At 39.8% G+C, this 21,124-nt stretch overlaps 1 protein-coding gene across 1 annotated transcript in view; it reads right to left on the bottom strand.

Moving 5' to 3' along the window:
- Positions 1–21,124, bottom strand: part of LOC108883217 (thrombospondin type-1 domain-containing protein 7A) — a 135,093-nt gene that overhangs the window by 60,895 nt on the left and 53,074 nt on the right. Inside the window, 5 exon segments of the mRNA XM_051075926.1 lie at positions 3,046–3,292; positions 7,636–7,830; positions 12,144–12,347; positions 13,745–13,900; positions 17,387–17,455. Of these exon segments, the coding sequence (XP_050931883.1) occupies positions 3,046–3,292; positions 7,636–7,830; positions 12,144–12,347; positions 13,745–13,900; positions 17,387–17,455 (871 nt within the window).

Raw genomic sequence — 21,124 nt, 5'->3', positions numbered from 1 at the left:
TTTCAAGCTATAATGGCACCTTACAGTCCAACTACATGGTTAAAAAGCGTGAATGAAATGCAGTGCAAAATCTGTCAATGAAAACTATGCAGGAGGTTCAGCGAGTGTCTTTATCAGTCATGCAGGATGTTTCATCCCTAAGTAAGAGTACAGACTGGCATTCAGCAAGCTTGTCTTCGGGAGTTTAAGCTTGCCTGAACATTACAAGTGAACATTATAAGAGCAACGCTCCCATTCCCTAAACCACTGAAACAACGTGCCAAGATGGCTGCATGCAACAGCTTTTCCTTTCTGCCACTCCAGATGAGGACAGTCCTAATGTTCTCCTATACCCCGCTGGATGGATTAAAACTGGTTAAGTCAAGAGGATATTCTGTGTAAGTGTTGTGCAGCATGTTTTCATTCTGATGGACTTTGAGGCTCACACTAGTCAGCAACAATCACTACACTGAAACTCAAACTGCACTGTAACAAGAGTAAAAGTCCACATTCATACAAGCAGCTCTGTGAGGCCGTACTTAGTCACAGCAGGAATTTGAGCAGAATTTTAGCATGGTAGCATATTCAGCATGACATCAGGCATCATGTTTATCATGTTCACAATCTTAGTTTAGTGTGTTAGCAAAAGTCCAGAAGGGTTCCTCCTCTGAGGACCATGAAGGTCTGAACAAAATATCAAATGTTGTTCAGCTATTTCAGTCTGCAACAAAATAGTGAGGCAACCAACCAAGTGATTTTGCCATCCCACTGCCAGTGTGGCCCAAAAAACCAATCACACACAACTACAGGAAGTACCGCAAATTAAATTTCACAAAGTAGCCAAATACTTTAATGCTTCAGTTTACACTTCAAATAAGTGGTTTAGAAAGTGGGGATTTGTTTACAGTTGGTCTGATAGTCTGAATATTTGTGTTGTTTGGTCTAACAGACCTGTTTTGATTTCTGTTGCCACACAGCAGGTTTGAGCAATCCCACACTGATTCACTCATTACAAGCAAAAAATGAAACAATAATAACAACAATACAAAATACCTAACAGATGTCATGTGGTAACTGCAAGTCAGAAAAGTGACCAAGAAAAATATTCCCCTATTTAATGGTACAAAGGTTGAAAATGTCAAACAACTGGCACATTTCAAGTCAAGCGTGTGACCTTCATTACCCAAAACCTCAGTCGAACTCAGTTAAGGTCAATAACAATAACCACCCACTGAGTGGGTGAGTAGGTGCTGTAGGAGTAGGAGTCCACTTCAGTAAAATACCTTCTTTTCACTCCTCATTAGTGATACTGTTACATGTTGTTCTTTTGCCCTTATTACAAATGACAAAAGATAATGGAGGCAAATCGACTGAACCAAAACCTCTTTTTGTCACTCACTGCCATTATACTTGATGCCTCCACCTCTACTAGCATCCAACCTGCTGATCTCTGCCTCTTGCTCCAGCTTTTCCAGTTTAGATTTAAAAAGTAAAATACAGTGATAAAAAACATCCTGGACTTCGACCTCTCTTCTGCAGCCCGATAAGTGTGGCTGCTATGTCTGGGTCAGCTGGTGAACCAGCCGCCACTGAACTGGACATTAATCTTCATTTTTTCCAGCAGTGTTCTCTGTGAATCACATTTGCCTTGTACACAACGCACTCCAACCCTTTAAATAATTTATGTTCCCATCCTCTCCCCTTTGATAGCTACACTTGGGAGGTGTAATACAGGAGGAGGATGAATTTTCTGGTCTAGCATGAAAGACTAAAGGAACACATTCAATGTAGGAAAAATACATTAGGAGATTTTTAAAAAACTTTTTAAAAAATTTGGCAAGGAGTAAATCATTCTATTCTGAGTTTCTTTTGCACAAAAAATGACACAAGCAGATCTACTCCTTTATCTTCTGTTGTCGAGTGAATCAGTCAAGCATAACTGACGCCACACTAGAGCTGAACTTTCTGGCAGATGTTACAGTAAACTCCTCAGCATATTTTGAATCTGCCTCATGTGGTGTGGTCTTCAGAGCTAACCACAAACATCTTGTCTCTCATCTGCCTCATGATTAAATTGCCTTAAAGTATCAATCCCATTTAATTACTGCCATTATCATCAATGAGAAATTACCAGCGCCCAAAATGGCAGGGTTAATTAGGCTTTCAGGGACGGAGAGATTATTTATTTATCTGTGGTCGCCTGCAAAAGGAAGATATGAATTGGGAGTTAACTTCACGTAGAGTCTGCTCAGCTTACTTAACCAGTGCTGTCAGCGTCTCCATGTTTTTTGCTTCTCTGACTTGCTTTACTCTCCTGCTGTCACTTTGCTTCCCACCATTGCTGCTTCTTTCATCCATCTCTTACTTCCTGACTCTTCTTTTGTTTTTTAATCTCGCTTGCTCTCAGTGTCACACGCATACAGCTGCATGTGCAATTCAATCCTACCATGGACAGTTTACCACTGATGTCCTTGTGTTTATAACTTGAAATGTGTTCTCTGTTTGCTCATGCATCAGATGCTCACAGATCACTGTTTGACCTGGCAAAGTAAGAAATGCTTTTTAAATTTCTTGCTTGAAGAGTGGCTGAGTGGATCTCTCCTTTTTCTGTGTTTATCAAGCTCCAATTCAAAACCACAATTAGCTTCACACATCAAAAGGCAACCTGGCCTCTCCTTGTCTTCTGTTCATCAAATCGCACCTCTAGATTTCACTGATTAGTTTCCGCCTTACGGATAGAGGTGTCCAAATCAGTAAAACTGACTGTTGTAGAGATTTGTTTGAAATGAAAGTGTGCCCACTCTTGGATCTTGATGACACATGATTGAGAACTACTGCTCAAAGCAAGTGGGCAATTTTCACTCTAATACAATACTCCAGGAACTGATTTCACAGTTACATACACCTACAAATCAGAGAGGCTTGAAATAACCACTAAGTCTTAACCACTAAGACTTACTGCTAGGAAGAACAACCTGCACATATATTTATGGCACAGGCACAAATACAGCTGGTTAAAAGCAAACGTAAACAAGTGTTAGAAAGATAAATGAGAGTAGTACTTACTTCTTGGGAGGCACCTGTCCCACATTGACCCGGACGCAGATGACCTTGCGAGTCTGCATTCCCATGGAGCAGGGACCCTGACCGTCGCTGCCGGCTCGGACAGTCGTGGAGGTGTTGAGGGATGAAGAAGACGGGTCTTCGGTACAAGGGCCCCAGGGTCCGGTCTGCCAGTGGTAAACTGTACAGGCATGTTCGTTGCAGTTCCGCACCTCTTGAAGGGCACTGCTGTTGGGGCACAGGGCACCACCTGAGAATACCAAAACATAGTGAGTCTCAAAATTTTAAAGTGTGATAAAACACATTTGTTCTCATATATGGGAGAAATTAAAAGTAAACTTATCAATGTTTTTATCTGTACAATGGGAAAAAATGATGTGTAATGTGAAACTCTGCCATTCTCTTTAGCTCTATAGGGCTTTTTAGCGTCTTTCAGCACACTGTTTTGGTTTATGGCCCGAACTTTACTCTTTTGGTTCACTCCCACTGCTCTCAAGAAGCTATTTTCAGCTAAAAAGCTCTGATAAACCTACTTCACACTACCCAATTGCAAAGTTAGCGACTAATTGATGAACATAGTGGAACATTTAGCTGCTAAAGAGCCACATATTCCCCTTACTAGTTGGTGGAGACCAAAACCAGAACAAACAGGAAGTGGCCACAGAAATAATTAATACTACTTTAGTGCAACAACCGTGTGTGGACTGTGCTGTCGCCACTTCATCAGCCAGCTAGATGCTTAAAGCTCAAGTGTGCTCCAAACCAAATGTGAAAAACAACTCGGCATCACTAAGAGTTTTCTACATCAGAGTGGTTTACAGAAACTGAAACTGAAGCTTCATCACCTGAAAGTATATTGAATATACAACTAGTGTTTTTTTTTCACATTTACGAGCTAAAATGAGCTAATTGATAATCATGCTTGAGATATACCATGTCTCACAACCACAGTCATATGTCTAGAGTTATCTGCTACTCAGACATTAGGCTTAAGCACATTTTCCATACGTGATCCACACTCCAGTAAGAGGCTCTATTAAATCCAGCACACCTGTCTGACAATTGTTAACCTAATTTTCTCCTGGAAACTCCTGGATCTGTGAAACATACTGAATAAAACCTACACTCTCACACATAAAAGCACCTTTATAGTAAGAGTTTCCTGGAGTTCTGTCATTTAAGAAATGCTTTTAACAGCTTTATATGTAACTTGACAGCACAGAACAAAATCATAATATCTATGTTTGCGAAAGCACACCAGGATTTCATTTAAGTAAGCGGAAATTATTGTTTTCAACCTGAGCGCTTATATTCAGTGGCAGTTAAATAAGAAAAACATATATAGCCACTTTTAATGCTCTGCAACAGCCTAAAATTCACAAGGAATTTAACCTTATCTACAATAAGATGGGAATAGTTAAATAAACAACTCTGAAGAGAAACTGTAAATGATTCAGTTTAAAGTTTCAAGTTGTGTGAGTTTGTTTCCCTGAGGCAACACACTGAGGCTCAGGTTGATTGATTTGTATGCAGCTGTGATATTTTATGTGTTTAATAGTGATAAAGACCCAGAATGTCGTGCCCTTACTTCATTGCATAATCTTTTTTTTAATTTGATTCTCATTATTATAACTAATGCTTCATGTCAATGTATTTGGTGTATTTTGTATTCACTTTTTGACTTGTAGCACCATCAGTCCTGTTCCTCTGTTGCCCAGTGTCACTGGGATTAAAGGCGAGTACTTGTTTTGAAGGACGTATTGGAAACTATTATTCCCAGAAACCTCAACTCAGAATAATCCTGGAAACTTTACAGATGTGAGCTGGACATGTGTGATTTCAATATTCTGAAGGCGCTGCCCAGAAATCAATTTAAGTCCTTCAAAAGCACCAGTCTGAATACAGATAACTTTCCCCACAGATTGTCTTTGGCCTATCTGAAATGATTGTTTATCTTAAGTTGTCAACACTGAATACAGCCAGCAATGCATATATCTATTGTGTTTTCTACCAAAATAAAGGCGATATATGTTATCATCACCAAATGTTTATTCCATTAATTCTGTTTGGTAGTCCGGCTTCCACACTGTTTGTTTAACATTGTGTGCAACAGAGTTGGACTTCAAGAGCAAACCTACACATAAAAGCACCTTTGCATTGCGGGACTGTGAGTCTACTGGTTAAAAAAAAACATTATATAAAAACCCTGAAGGTACAGAGAGGATTTATATATTTCTATTTTATTCTATATTATTCTGCATTTTGGTTTTCTGGTGACTATTTATGCTCATAAGAGGAGTTGTTGACTTCAACTGCAAGTCACAGGTCAGACTTTCAGTGCATTAGTTTGATGTGTACAATCACCATCTATTGTTTTTCCCATTGCCCGTTACTATCCCCCTGTATGTGCCTGTCTCCCTCTCATTTCTCCTCTGAGGCGGCAGTCAGTCAGTCAGTTGTTGGGTCGATAGACTGAGAGAGCCCTCTCCGGTTTGGAGTAATTGCCGACACTTAGGGCTTTCTGCAAAGATTGAGAGGCATTGCGGGACTGTGAGTCTTCCACACCTGTATTTCGCTGCCGGAGTTGACACAGAGCCAGCTCCATAATGAGCGGCGCTGTACACACAGTTGGGCCTGAATCACAGACTGCCAACTCTGACAAATCTCAACCTAATGGTTACTGAGAATGACTTCCTTTCTGCTGACTGCATCTTGCCAACTTAGCTGACTAACAACGTGGCTATGCTAGTCCCGACACTAGCATGACATGGTGCCTCAAATGAGTGTGAGCTGTTGCTGAACAATGACCTAGAAAAGGCTGTTATGTTAGACAATGGGGAAAATGTGAAGCTGTCTTAGATACAAGAAACACAAACCACATGAATTTAAGGCAAATCAATGTAAGTAATCAGCAGAAAATTGATGCTGAAAGTAGGAGGAAGTGGGAGAATTTGCATTCTCTAGCCTCAAATAATGGTGATTCCTCACAAAACTATCATCTGTGTTCCCAGGTAATGTCCCTGGTTCCAGGTTTCTATGTAGGAAGTCTTATTTTGAAAGTCAAAACAGGTGGTTTTGCATTGCCAGGGTTGATACGAGGTGATTACATTTAAAATTCCAGCTAAACTTTGTCACTCGGAGACTACCATCTGCGTTTTCAAGTTAAAAAAACAACCAAAAGTTTTATGTTTGAGGTTGAAACAGATGGTTTTGCATTTGATTTGTGGTTATCATTTTTAAAATTCCATGAGAGTGAGTTATTTAAATTTATTCATATTTGCAGGATGGATTGCAATTTACTGACTTATTCAAAAAGAGCTGAAGCAATTGCCACTTAGCATGCATCTTGAATATCATTCAAATGATGAGTGTCAAATAGTAAGAGGCACTTGGGCATCCTAAAGTCCCATGATAATCACAGTGGAATTCAATGTAAGCAGTTATGCTAGACAGGTCATTAATTAGCCTTATTAATGCAACAATTAGTACGTGATTCTACGCCAACATATTGGTGGTTGCATATTAATATGAACCCTGTAGCTTTAAGCTTAGAACAGTTAGTTTCAACAATTTAGTTTCTTCATTAATATGCAGCACAGGAGCTGCACAATCTGCCAAGATGCTCAAAATCTAATCAGATAATCTACTCTGCAGGGGGAACCTGTGGAGGAGAGACAAAGCCTCTTTTCAGATATTGTTCATGAGTACGTGTGTTAAGAAAAATGTGTGACTGAACAGACAGAAGAATACACTTGAATATAGTTTTCATTTATGTTTCTCTACTGCTCTAAAGCTACTTCAAGTACAACTACTATATTTCTGGTCTACAGTCAAAAGATTTACCAAAAAGTTCTGGAAACTTCGGCACCCGTGACAGACCTTAGATGAATATAGATGTTGGATATGTTAATGTGACAGGTGAGTTATACAGAACATAAACTAATTCTACTGCAGAGCAACAGAAAGCAGCTAACACAATCAAGCTATTTCACACATGGCCAGGAAGCTTTGACTACATTACTGGTTGAATAAGTTCTAAATCAATTATAAGTCACCCTAAAGCTGTTATGATAATGTGCATAGTTTTTAGAACTCAAAACAAGCTAACAATTTTCATTTGGCTACATGTAGACACATAGCTAGAGGTTTAAAACAGCTACCAGCAAACTTTAATTACAAATGTTACCCTCCATCACTGTAATCCACGCCACAACCATTGCAGTGACTGAAAGGAAAACACACACACCCAGATAAGACACGGGAAAAATGTTTGGTGACATGACGAAAAAAAAAAAAGACACACAGAGATTTAAACCAGAGAGAACAAGCATATGCAGAGAAATGATCTTAGAAGCAGATTAAAAAGTGAGTGTCAGGCAAGGAGACAGACCAACAGAAATAATCACCAGGACAGATAAGCAGACTGTTTGAGATAAGGACAAATACACATGCAGACAAGTGTGAAATCCAGGCATTCAGTGAGTGACAGCAAAGGACAACTTGAAAGGCCATGACTAAGCCAATATCCAGACCTCATCTGCATATATTTCCATATGCGATGGTGCAGAAGACTGTCGGCAGGTGGAGACTCACCTTCCCCGGCGTTGTAAGCCAGAATGGAGCGGGTCCTCATCTGCTTCCCCTCAATGGTCTTACTGGAGCAGGTCTGAGAGCAAGTGGACCAGGGGGTCCAGTCGCTGAGGACGCAGTCCCTTGCACAAGGCACCTCGCAGGGCACGGGCTCAGGAGGTGGGGAAGACGAGCAGAGGTTTCTGTCCACCTCCTCTCCTGAGGAAAACAGAATATACAACAGGATAAAAGTTGGGAGGGAGGAAAGTAGGACAGACTGAAGCTGCATTTTAAAGTGAAAACACACCCACAGGCAGCTTACACTGTACAGCTTGGTAATAACAAGGTAACAGAGGGATGATATCTTGGTAATGACAGCGCAATAATGGAGGTTAACTTTTGTTATAAGGTAAGAATGGGGGAACCCATGATGGCTTAACAATGTGTCAATCTGCATATATATATATATTAAATATATTTACTTAGGTATTATTAGTGTAGAGTCTTAAATGAGGGTACTATGCTAATGTTAATCAGGTTATATTATAGCAATGTTTAATATTAACGGGGTTATGTCAGTGTTACACCATCTCAATTACAAGACAGTTTAAGGCAGTCAAAATCAGTAATTACTTGAAAAGTGATGCTGAAACTGACTCTTAAAATTAGGAAGAAATGGGTGGATTTATATTTTCCAGACTTATTGGGTATTAGATAAAAACTGGTAAAAAGGTAATGACTCTGGAATGTGGTTTTGATTTCTTTGGTTTTATGTTGAAAGTGAAATCAGCAGATTTTGTATTTCTGTGTGTTTGCAGGTAAAAAAATAATTGATTATTATGGTATTACATTAACAGGAAATAAGAAATATTTTGTACGTTTTTACTTCTGGCAATAATTGATAATCATTTTAGAGAATTTTGCTGTGACAACAAAGGTACTGTGCTGATATCACCACATTAATATTGAGAAAAACACATCAGATTCTACCTTTATATCAAAAATAAAACCTTAATATTCCCCTGATATTGTCATTAGTATAACCTTTATTATTACAACATCATTACCCCTGTAAACTGCTGACATTTCAAAGTGGATGGTCACCTTCTCTTGATTATTATATTGGTCTAATTACCTAAATTAAACCTCTGGGGTCTTTCACAATGTGCAAGGCTGTGTCCTTGACACATTTGTGAAAATATCTAATGCAGAATAAATCTAAAACTACGAACTCTGAGGAAGGAGATCATTAAATGAGCTAATAGTTTAAACAAACAAAACGAGCCTAATGAAGAGCTGTGTGAAGCAGGTTGCTTTTATCAGTGTCAATAAAAGATCCTTGATTATATTTTGAGAGTGGGTTTATTTTTTTCTGATTAAGTGATAACATTCTGGATACACTGAGTAGTAACTTGGTAATGAGAACAAATTTAAAGGCTCAAAGATTCATTGCAAGAATCAAGTTATCACCCTCAAACTACACTTCAGTGCAGAGACAGCCAGAGCATCTGGGAAAACGAACAGCTGTGTGTCTTAATTGATAGCACAATGTCAAGCACACAGCCCATTTCAAATTGCATTTCAAGACGTGCTTGTTTTCTTAAGACGCCTGTTCTCCCTAAGACAACTTGGGAGGGATATTCTCCAAACTGGCACAAGTATCAACTTGGCATTCTTAGCTCGCTTCATGTGTCTGGTATAGGAACTAGAGGGAAAGCTGCAGACAAGAGGTGAAGATTTGAAACATACAATAAGACCATAACACACACTGTTTCCTAAACAGCAGCTGGTGGATATTCTGTGTAGAGGAAGCCGGATTTATTCTACTGGTGATTCATCTTCACTGGTGGAAAGCAACAAAGCAGAAAAGGTGTACATAAAACTTTGACTCATTTTATATTACTCCATTAAATTTCAGAGGAAAATATTTAAAATTTTATTTCATTACATTAATATGACGAATGGTACTTTTCAAAAAGATTTGTGTGACAGAACTCCTCTTTTTCTCCTTTCCTCTCCTGTCAATCATCTCATGACAGCTCATATTAACTTGTTACCCTAAGGAGGGGCCTGACAACCACTAGATCACTACCTAACCTTATAAAAAGTAGTTATAAATAGCTCCACTTCGACCTGCTAGAACTAGTATTTGTAATAAAGTGTTTTTACATTGCTGTATTGGCACTTACATGTGGTAGGTAAAGGATCTGAGTATTTTTTCCACCACTGTCAATCTTCTGACTCTCTGCTCTTCTGATACTGGATGATATAGAACAGTCCTAATGACCAGACCAGGTTTTCAAACATAAGGATGATCTGTGCAGATCCCATTTCAAGGTTTCTGGGGAATATAAAAAAGTTTTCTCTTGTTGTTCTTTGGATTCACCAGGCTGTTAACATTCCTTGTGCTGCTTCAGGTGATCAAAACTTGTTATGTAGATGAGAGCAGAGAATGGTAACTAGGACTGGGCAAAACCTTATTTGCAAAAAATGTTTCAATTAATCTGTAAAGCATCAAAAAATCTCTAAACTAAGCACAGCAAATTGCCAACAGCGTTCTCACCAGTGACACGTCTGATGTTTCTGGGTTGATCCAATATTCCTGGATTTACCTAAGCTGTGCTTCACCACAGAAATAATTTAAAAGATGTCACTTATGTTTTTCATATTGACATGACAGTTGATTACGACCCCCTTTTTATGGATTATCTGTAGAATATTTATATTGATGCATCTTTGGCTCTGGCCTATCTCCATACTGCATTTAACATGCAAAGAGCAAATTCACATGGGATTCCCACATTTTTACACTACTGTTCATGTTTTATTAATGAATCAGCCATAAGTGGATTATATTAACCCACATATTCGTCTATGTTGCTTCATGTGTTGCCATGGACCAAACTGAGAATATTTTCCTCTGTAAGCGATGCATACGCCCGAGAAAATGTAAATCTTTCAATGGCTGAATTGAAATTTCAAGCGGTGGAGAATCGCTTGAGCTTCAAAAGTCAGACTGGGCTTCTCTTTGCATTAAGATGTCACTCTGACAGATACGCGGTGAACCAATCATGACTGAACTGAGAAGGCATGAAAATGAGAAGTGACAGGGAACCCTAGCAGTTTTTAGGCTCACACACAGAAAACATGAATGAACAAAACACCCACCATGAGAGGAAAACCTCCATGCTTAGTAGTGCAGAGAAGAAACAGCTCCCTGCCTAAGTGGGCAGGCAGTCAGCATGGGGAATATCAATAGCCAGTTTCAATAACATTTGTATCGACCTTCGCCTGTTGTCTGGGGCCCGGCTGTGTGGCCTTTTCTTTTATGACTGGGACACACTCCGAGAAAATATACTGCCGACACTGCAGTGAAAAATCTCTGAGGCGAAAAGCAGAGCGAAAATCCAAACAGAACAAATCAATTTTCATCAGATGTGGGAGTGAACGTGGGGGGGATCAATCAACCGAAGTCAGGGGGAGAAAGAACAGTGTTTCAGAGTTTCTGTTACTCCTGCAGTACAGGGGCGGGGGTGGTGATGGGGGGTTGGGGCGGGAGTATCCACTGGACCAAGTTCACTGAATACCTGCAGTTGATGCATCAACTGTGATTTGTGGCAGACGTTAGAAGGACAAATCAAGTTCCCTAGTGAAGGAAACATGAACAAAGTCACCGCACTGGATCATAAACTGAAGATTTACTAAGTATATCTGGAAGTGAATGAGATTCTTAGTGCTGCAGCACAGTTTAACTTTACATCCTGAATGAATAAACATGGTGTGCAACCCACAGCTTACTAGAAAAAAAGACACTGAATTGAAATCAATAATGTGTTGTACCTTATTTTGACTGATATTTGTGCATAGCTTGAAGGCAACAGAAAGTCTGGAAAGCATCTATGCACCACCAGCCCTTATATTAAAGATTTACAGTAATAAAGAGCTGCAGTAAAAATCAGGAGCAGCAAAGGGCACAAGATACTCCAAGACCCAGGGCCACCGAGGATTGATGTGATTTAGCGTGAGTAAGGTTTAATTGCGCGTGCAAGAGAGGAAGACTGTAATGAGAGAGACAGCGTGAGAGAGGTGGCAACACTGAATCAAGCAAGCGTTAAAGTAGGAGAGGTTTAACAGGGAGGGAGAGGAGGGGAGGAACAGAGGGAGAGGAGTCTGGAGAGAACTCCTCACAAAGTTGATGAATGGCACACATGAGTCTGTAGTGGAAATCTCCTCACGTACGGAGCTGTACAGACAGAGTTGGAGGGTCAGTGGTGGGGTGACTTTGAAAATACAGGATTTTTCACAGAAGGTCAGACCTGCACTTCTTCACTGCAAATGCAGGTGGGCCAAAAGCACAGTGCTCCCTATTGATGAGTAAATGGCAAGTAGGAGTTTGTTCGATAATGTCAATCAATGAATAGTGCCTCTGCAGAAATAATACGCACAGAAATTAACCACTCGGTTTTGAAAATTTGAGCAGCTTCAGTAAAATCTCATCATCTACTTGATGAGATTGAATTCTCCTGTCTCACCATTGCTGTTGACACACTGGACCTGTGCGAGCTGAGTGCCGGGACCACATGGCTTCTCTTCGTCTGGAATACACCGATCCAGGCTGACCAGTTGCCAGTCGTAACAACTGGGCTCGTCACACGGCACCGCCTCCACCAGGTGCGGGCAGTTTCCAGGGCCTCCTGTTGGTTCATTGGTGATTTGTCGTTTCCTCAGTTTAAAACCTGCAACATGGCAGAGTATGAAAACAGTCTTTAGCACAGAACATTTTCCCTCATATGCATGATAGCTAGTGACAGAAAGCAACATACAGTACATTTACATAAGTATATATAAGTATAATACATTTTGCGGTACTTTATATTTCCTCACTACATATCAAAGAGATATTGTACTTTTTACTCCACTACATTTATTTGACAGGTTTAGCTACTTGTTACTTTTTAGATTAAGATTTTACATATAAATTTTATTTAATTTTACATTAAAAAACATGATAAACAAGAAAAACTGTGTCTATTACTCCAAACCTCTCAGATAGTTTCACTGGACATTTTCATTTCCCTGTTCAAACAGGTCAAATTATCCACTATCACTTATTCTTATTTTCTAAACTGTGGTGTTACTTTAACTTGAGTAAATGATCTAATTCCTTCTTCCACCACTGATGATGGATGGTTGTGATTAGCTTGACAGCTGACTTTTTTAAACAACTCATTAATACTAATGGGAATGTGAGAAATGTGAAATGTTTCTCTGCCCATATTGTTCCAGTGAGTTTTTACCTCCAATAATGTCACAGATGAACAGCTGTAACGCACATGTGACCAATGAACCAAGCGATGCAGAAGACAGCCTATGACATTATTTTTAAGCTTCAGTGAACACAAGGCTGATCACTTAATTGCTCTTTCACATACATTTACCACATTATATTCATATGTAATTTTGCATGAACAATTTAATTTTCACAGAGTGAGAATGCATAGGTTGAACAACTGCCAAACACTGTAATAACAAAGGTACATTTTATGATGAAAATGTTATTCTAACATGGCTGCACTAACACCAACAGAAATGGTGTGTTTCCTATGTATTTTTAACAAGATGACCTGCTATGAGACTTTCAATCATACACTATGCATGAAGCTATATGGTGAGGTTATGACTAGTATAAATATTTTCATAATATTATGTAGTAAAAATATAACCAAGATTGCAGGTTCATTAATGCTGTCAAACTCAATAGTTATGTTTATAGGGCAGCACTACTTCTTCATCCCCACATGTTGGACTGAGGGCAGACTGGGCAAAGTGGGATTATGAGGCAGGATGGACTGGGACTATCTGGTTAGCATGCTAGTAGCAGAGAATCGACACAAATGGAAGCAAAACAAGAGTTTGCTTTGCTTTTCACTGCTGAGGACAGCTTTTAATGAGTAAAGGAAATGAAGATTGATGCTGAACTTGTAATATTTCTTCTAGACTGGTAGGTAAAACAAAAATAAAAATAAAGATAATGGCAGTTGCTGTCTTAATGTAACACAATAACTTTGATCATTCATAATAAGGTTTTAAATGTGGGACATAACACCGTTAAACCATGATGTTATCTTTGTACCTTTCTTTCCCGCCTGATCCTCACAGTTTTCAAAGGTGCATGGCCCCCAGGCGCCCCACGGCGACACCTCACAGTCAGTGGGACAGGGGATTTGGCACAGCTGAGACCGGTTTGGGATCGGCCCCTCGCACAGCTTGTTTTCCACTGGGCGGGAGGCTGTGCAGATGAAGAAAATGAAACACAAAAGGAGCAGCAGATAAAAATCAACCTACTTTGATCCTATTCTTTTTTGTCTTTATGTGAGGCATTTTTACCAGCATTACAATCAACAGAAACAAGGGATGCAAAAATGCTTATTTACTTTTATTCCTGGCATTAAAATCCCTATAGAGAGCAGATGAAAACCACAGTGGAAAAAAAGACAAAACAAAGCATGCCTGTGAAGTAGACAGTATTATCCTTTTGTTTTGTTTATCGCCTCCCTGTTAGCATGTCAGAATGATAAATTAGCAGTGATTATCTTGTGCAGCGCCTTGCTAGCAACATAAAACACTGTGGAGTCCTGCCCACCGACTCTCAACGGAGACAGGAGAAAGGATTCAACAATACAACACTAAAGGTGTGAGAGAACAGTGACAATGTCTTGGCTCATGTTTATTCCATGAGGTGCAATTTGGCGTCTACTTTCCCTCCTCGTGCCATGTTGGATTTAGAAAGCCCTTTCCATGATGCAACTGGTAAGTGCAAGCCTGTCTGAACTCCCACTGAGGAACTTTGTCAAAATAAAAAAGGGGAGATGCTATCGCCATGCAAGGCACAGCTCTGTGACAACTGTGTAGATCACATTTCTCTGCTGACTCGTGGCACGATAAATACATTTGATGTGTGGAGTTTCTGAAGACATTGAGTTTATGCATTTATGCATGCACATTTTGTATGTATGTTGGAGTCAGTGTCATTTCAAAGTGGTGCTACTGTATCTTCCAGCTGTGCGTGCAGGGTTTTTTTTATCTTTTGCCCTTTTCGAGTCTCTAGTTGATACTAGACTAGACACTGGAGACTGACAGAAAATATGAATATATGAGGACAGAGAAGGCGACAGAGGACTTTTTCAAGAACCTCCAGCCAGACTGAATCCAAAAGAGTGGGTGGCAGCTAGACATGGGCCTTAAAGGGATATTTTGACATCTTAGCTTAGCTTAGCTTAGCATACAGACTAGAAACAAGGGGTAAACATCTATCTTGGTAACAAAATCCAACTACCAGCACCGTTAAAGCTCACAAATATATATCGTATTTGTTTAATACGCACAAAAAATGAGTGTTAAAATGACAAGTTGTGGTTTTACAGGAAGTCTTGACGATGACGTGATAATTACTGAGTTTTGGAGGTAGCAGGCAGATTCTTTTGTCTACAGACTCTGGCTGGCTGTTTCTTCCTGTTTCCAGACTTCACACTAAGCTGCTGACTGTGGCTTCAAAATGAGTGAAGAGATATAAGAACGGCATTGATGTTCTCATCTAACTCTATTTCCCCAAATGTCATAATACTCCTTTAAACCACCAGGCCAACAGTACACCACCTCCATGTGAGTCCTGTGAGACAGGCTCAACCCCCTGCCTGGAGCTCCACACTGACTGACCCGTCTGAGCCTCGTTTGCTTTATATGTACACACTTACAGAGCAAACATGTCCAGCTGTGCATTTAAATCAGGTTGCATTCTAAAATGCACATTCAAAGCTAATGAATAATTGACATAACATAAAAAATAAAAACATTTTATTTAACTGAGACAGACTTGGAGGAAGCTGATATCTAAAAGCTTAAAGGTTACAGTCTGTAATTTTATTTTCTATGCGAAGAGTAATTTCAAGAGGTGTATTTTAACAGGAGATACCAAACACTAGAGGAATTAACTCTCCTGAAAAAATACTGGCATGAAAGTTAAACTCTAAAGTGAATATCAAGGATACAGCAAATACCTTGAGCGGTATTTTACAAATTATTGTAATAGATGTGTCTTCTGTAATCAACTCATGACGCTGCAGTTCCTTCATCAACACCTGTTAGTGTAAACAGACTGTTTCATTTTAATTTGATGGTTCTAGAGAACAGTGAAAGATGGAGTTGGTACCATCTGTTGTGGTATCTGTTACCTGGCATATTACAAAATCTTTCCCCTCCTCAGATAGAAACTCCACTTTGTGAAAAGTGACCCTCGGTCTTGATATCAGCAGTGGCACGCAAATAGAAAGAAATATATGTATATAAGACTTTTTTCTACAAAGTATGAGCATGGATTGATCTCCACTTCTGAAGTATTGAGAGATAAATTTCAAATACGGTTTTTACGGCAGATATTTAGTGATTCACCAGAGAAGAAAAAAATGTCTTCACACGTTCAACCTGAGGCACTGTATTTCCTGTCTTCCGACTGTTCCTACAAGACATCTAAGAGCTTAAAGTCTCACATAGTCAGAAGAGCTGAATCATAATTCCCTCAGAACTGTACAGGGGAAGGCAAGTGGGGCTTTTGAAATGCAAAATGGCTAATTCCTCTCACAAATACACTGAAAGTCAAATACTGAGTTTGCTGAGCCACTGTTAATCCACGTCTTATTGGGGGAACTACACTGACTTCAATCTTTTAACATCAATCCATTTGTGAATACAAAATTGAAGACCAAGAGAGTATTGGTCTCTGAGTGATAGAGAGAGAGAGAGAAAAAAACTCTCTCTGTATCCTGCTTCTCTATTAGTCCATTTTATAGTGTGTTCTCCAGTGAGTTCATTTTCTATTGTGCTGAACTGACAACGGAGGAAAAAAAAATCCCTCATGCGAGTGTGGCTTACTGTCGGCAGCAGAGGAAAATGTCTCACGTCTCACTTTCCTCATTCTGTTTGTGGAGGAACAAAGTTTTTCTTACAGTCCCTTCAAAGTTCCAACTCTTCTACTCTGCTTTTTATGGGCGAATACAGAACTTTGTTGTAATACTATTTATCCCTTTGTTGGACTTGGCAACAATACTGAGCACTCTGAATAAAGAACAGCAGGCTGGGCTTGTACCTTTGGTGAAAACACAGAATTGTGTGTTGTGTACACTTAATATCATGTTAATATAAAGCATCACAGTAGTGAGGAGAATCTTTTAAGTATTAAAACCAATATTTGATAGTTTTTTCCCTTTGTGATCCATTATAATGTTCACAGAGGGGAGACAAGTGGGAAGAGAAGAGGAGACGACGAGAGAGGAAATGAGTAGAAAGAGGTTAAAGGACAAAGGTTAGGAGAGGAGAGCAGAGGAGAGGGAAACGAGAGGAGAAGACATAGGATAGGACAAGAAAGGAAACAAGGAGAGAGAAAGGGAAAAGAGAGGAGAGGAGACAAGGTTAGAGGAGAGAAAACAAGGAGAGGAGAGGAGGACAAAGGATACGTAAAAGCTGAAACAAGGAAAGAGGTTAGGAGAGAAGATGATGAGGGACAAGGACGGAAGAGAGGAGAGGAAATGAGGACAGAGGAGAAGAGAGGAAAAATGGAGCTAGGGAAGAAGAGGAGAAATGGGAAGTAATAAGGATAGAGATGAGACAAGGATAAATTAGAGTGCAGGACAGAGCAGAGGCTGACGAGAGAGGAAGTGGAAAAAAAAAAAGCGTGGAGAGAGGCTGGGGCTTCGTTATCAGCGTGACTAAAAACACCTACCTGTAATCTGGAAGGTGATGGAGAGGAGAGGGGGGACACTAGGCTTCTGCTGTCTTTGGGTCTGACCCGCTGCAATTACAGGGGAAGATAGCGCTATTAGCTACGCACACATCGGGGAGACGGGAGCATTATCAAACAAACACAGACAGTGAGGGGAAACAGCACACCAGAGACAAGCAGAAACTAATGCAACAGCAACAGCAGGAGAGGTCCGAGAGAGCTGAGCCTCATAACCCGGGCTTGTTTACAATTAAATGGTTTTAGAACAAGATTAAATCTCTCTGTCTGTCTTTTTTTGTTATGTCTGGTCCAAGCGATAGTGCAAGATAATTTTTGTTTGTGGTTCTTTTATTCTGATATGGCCAAATCAGACTCATGGTTTATGAGCAAAAGCCACACAGACTTTTGGTGACCATGTCTCATCAGGTTGCGGGATCAAAAGAAATCTGATTACAGTCTTGTAAATACAAAGTGACAGGCTTATCTTGCTTCTTTGGCATGATTGAATGTTTTTGTTTCATAGCAGCTAATTAACTCCTGATTGTCCTGATTTTGTGTTGTCTTAAGGCTTTCCAAGCATTCAACCACTATGGGAAATGTGTTTATTTACGGCCTTTCCAAGAGAGAGATGAAAAGATCGATTTCAGTGCTGGAGACAGGATGTGTTTAGCCTATCTTAGCATAAATACGAATGACAGGAGAAACAGCTAGCCTGGCTCTGTCAAACATTTCCACTGTTATTATACAGAAAACAAAATTAAAACCTGTGCTAATTTTATGCAGCAACCCTCACTAAAGCTGGAGATGCTGCACAGCCGTGCTGGGCGGATGGATAGACAGCAGTGAGCTGTGCCTTAATCACTTCCTTGGGATTCAGATTGTTTGCTCCAGTCAATTTTCTTCTCTTAATTGCATCTCTGTGTATGATTTCTTGATATATGTGATTTTCATTTAAAATGTTAAAGATAACTGGGCAAAAAATTGAAAAAAAAAACAGATCATGCTTGTATATCTGGATAAAATCACAAACTGTTGTTTTTACAGAAAGAACACACACTGAGTATATAAGACAGCTTAAAAGATACTTGTAGGCATATTTTTTAAACTGAGGACCGAGCCTGTTTCCCCTTGTTTCCAGTCTTTATACACAGCCAGGTCAAACATGTCAACCAGCTCCTTATTTAATTGCCTGACATGAGATTGATATTGATTTTATTATCTCGCTCTCAGAAAGAACGCAAATAACTAAATTTCTTGAAATGTAGAACTCTTTCCTTTATATTGTCTGTCACTCCAGTCTCCCACACACACAGGTGACTGTGTGATTATGGTCCCTGTCGAGTTCAAAAGACATTCTTCTAACCCTGCATTCATAGTATGTGCTTAAGAATTTAAATAAACCTGTCCTGGTGCTCTCCGCGCTAATGCACCGTTTTTTTAGTCAATCTTGTGGTCAAATAATGGGAAAGGTGACTGAAATGTCAACTCCCACACATGGTTGGAAGTAGAGCTTCAGGGGTCCATATGCTCCTGCAGCTGAGCATAGCTGAGGAAATGCTAGAAGTTACTTAGGCAAAGATACAGATCTGGGGTCAGATCGGAGCTACTCCCCCGTAAAGATTAAGGTTAAGAGTTAGGAGGTGGTAAGCTGATTCCAGATCTTGGCCTGTGGGTATCTTCCGCCCTTTTGCATGGTGATATTTATGCATGAGGCAGGGGAGACAGAGAGCGCTGGTTGCAGCAAACTTCACTGAGCAACTGTCTGCCTCTCTGTCTCAGTGGTGTGCTGAGAGATTACCCCCCAATGGAAAGGAAAGAAATCCTGCGCCCAGAAGATAAGAACTATGTGCATGTGTGTGTGTGAGAGTGTGCGCGTGTTCGTGCAAACTCTCACACACAAGTCACGTGCATTTTTGCACGCCAGCCCTGGCAACCACGCTCAACATGCTTGTATATATGAATCTTTAACAGTATCTTCGCAGAGGTTATAGGCGCCTCAACGTGTATGATCACTCCAGTTTTTTGCAGGCACGTGTAATGTAATGTATGCTCTCACTCGCCCTATAGTCCCTATAGCACTTCAGCTTGAAGGCAGAGAGGAGAGACAGACAGAGGAAGGACATACAGTCTCACGAGGTATACATTTTACATTGTTCCTTATTTCATACAATACACTTTGTTTGTCAATGGATTTAATCTTTGCCACCAGACTCATTATTCCTTAATTATGGCAGATACACAGAGAACCAAAGAACTGCAGATCAATTCAAACTCACAAATGCACTGCCAGCTCTTCCCTCACAAGTCATTTATCATGAATTTATTTATTCAACATCACACAAGATAGTTTTAGATTAATATTAGAGTCCTTAAAGAAATATTAGCAAGACTAGTGTAATAAGCTACAACTTATTCATGTGTCTATCATCAACCAATGTAACATAACAGTGATTTAGCTTGTATAAATGTCATTAAAGCTGTCGAGCTGCAGGTCAAAACCCCTGGACAGGGTTGCATCAGCAATCTTCAGTTCTGCTCTTGAGCTCACTGATGACCATTTCCCTGTTTAGAAAAGCAACTGAGCCAATGAGGGCTTTGTAAGTAGGATTAAGAACTGAATCGTAACCTTCAGGTGTTAGAATCAGAAAAATGAACACAAAAATGGGCAAAGGCATAGAGCTCAATGCAGCTGTACAGACCATTGAAAATCGACTGAAAAAGATAACTTCTAAACTCTAACTGGCATATTTCATTACTTGGTTTGACAAATATTAAGTCAGTTGCTCCTTGCAGCTGCTACCTCAGCATTTCTGCTTTTAAATCCCTTCCTAACACTCATTTTCATCTAAACTGAAGATAAATGGTTGTAACCAATTCAATTGTCATTCTATCATTGCTTCTTTTTTTTTTTTTTTACCGCAAAGCACTTTGTAACTTTGTTTTGAAAAGTACAGCATGAATAAAACTAAACTTTCTGGCTAACACGAACAGGATGTCAGACTGAATAATGGAATGAAAACAAACAGACACTTGAGTCTGATTGTCAGGCTGTTAGCTGCAGCTGATATCTCCAAACACTCAAATCCAAATTTCCCAGCTTGCTCCCAAACTTCACCGTCAGGAGATTAATAAAGTGTTATCTTATCTTACATCGACAAATCAAACAATAATACCAGAATTGATAGAAACCTGAAGCACCCAGAAAAGTACATGTCATTGTATTTTTAGACAAAGTCTCCCTGAAATATTAATCCAAACTCCATAACTTCCTTTTCCTGGTGGCACGAGAGGAGCATCTCAGCACACTTGGCACAAGTGTCGACTGGCATCTCACCTCCTCTCAGACTTTGTCAGTCTCTCTCTCTCTCTCTCTCTCTCTCACGCGATCAGCACGGTTGGTCTCCATAAGCTTAGCCTCAACTAATGTCTTTAACACCCTCTTTAAGAAGGCAGCTTTGACTCTAAGCTGGCTTGACAAGTGTCAGAAATGGAGGCCTTTGCACTTCTGACCACTGACAAGTCACAGCAGGACGCTCGGGCAGACAAATCCCTGTTCTAAATGGCTCCTGATTTAGTTTTAAAGGAGTTAATGGCGGCAGGTAAAAGGCTGTTTAGATGTTCGAACAGAAAACTTGAAGATGACAATGCAGCCACAGTGGGATATCTGAGGACAGAAGACTAAAAACAAATACTGCAGTGACTATTAATTCAAATGCAATATTGTATGTCATTGTATAT

The sequence above is a fragment of the Lates calcarifer genome, linkage group LG15, assembly GCF_001640805.2.
Source record: "Lates calcarifer isolate ASB-BC8 linkage group LG15, TLL_Latcal_v3, whole genome shotgun sequence".
Lineage (NCBI taxonomy): Eukaryota > Metazoa > Chordata > Actinopteri > Centropomidae > Lates > Lates calcarifer.
This window is presented reverse-complemented; position numbering and strand designations above follow the sequence as displayed.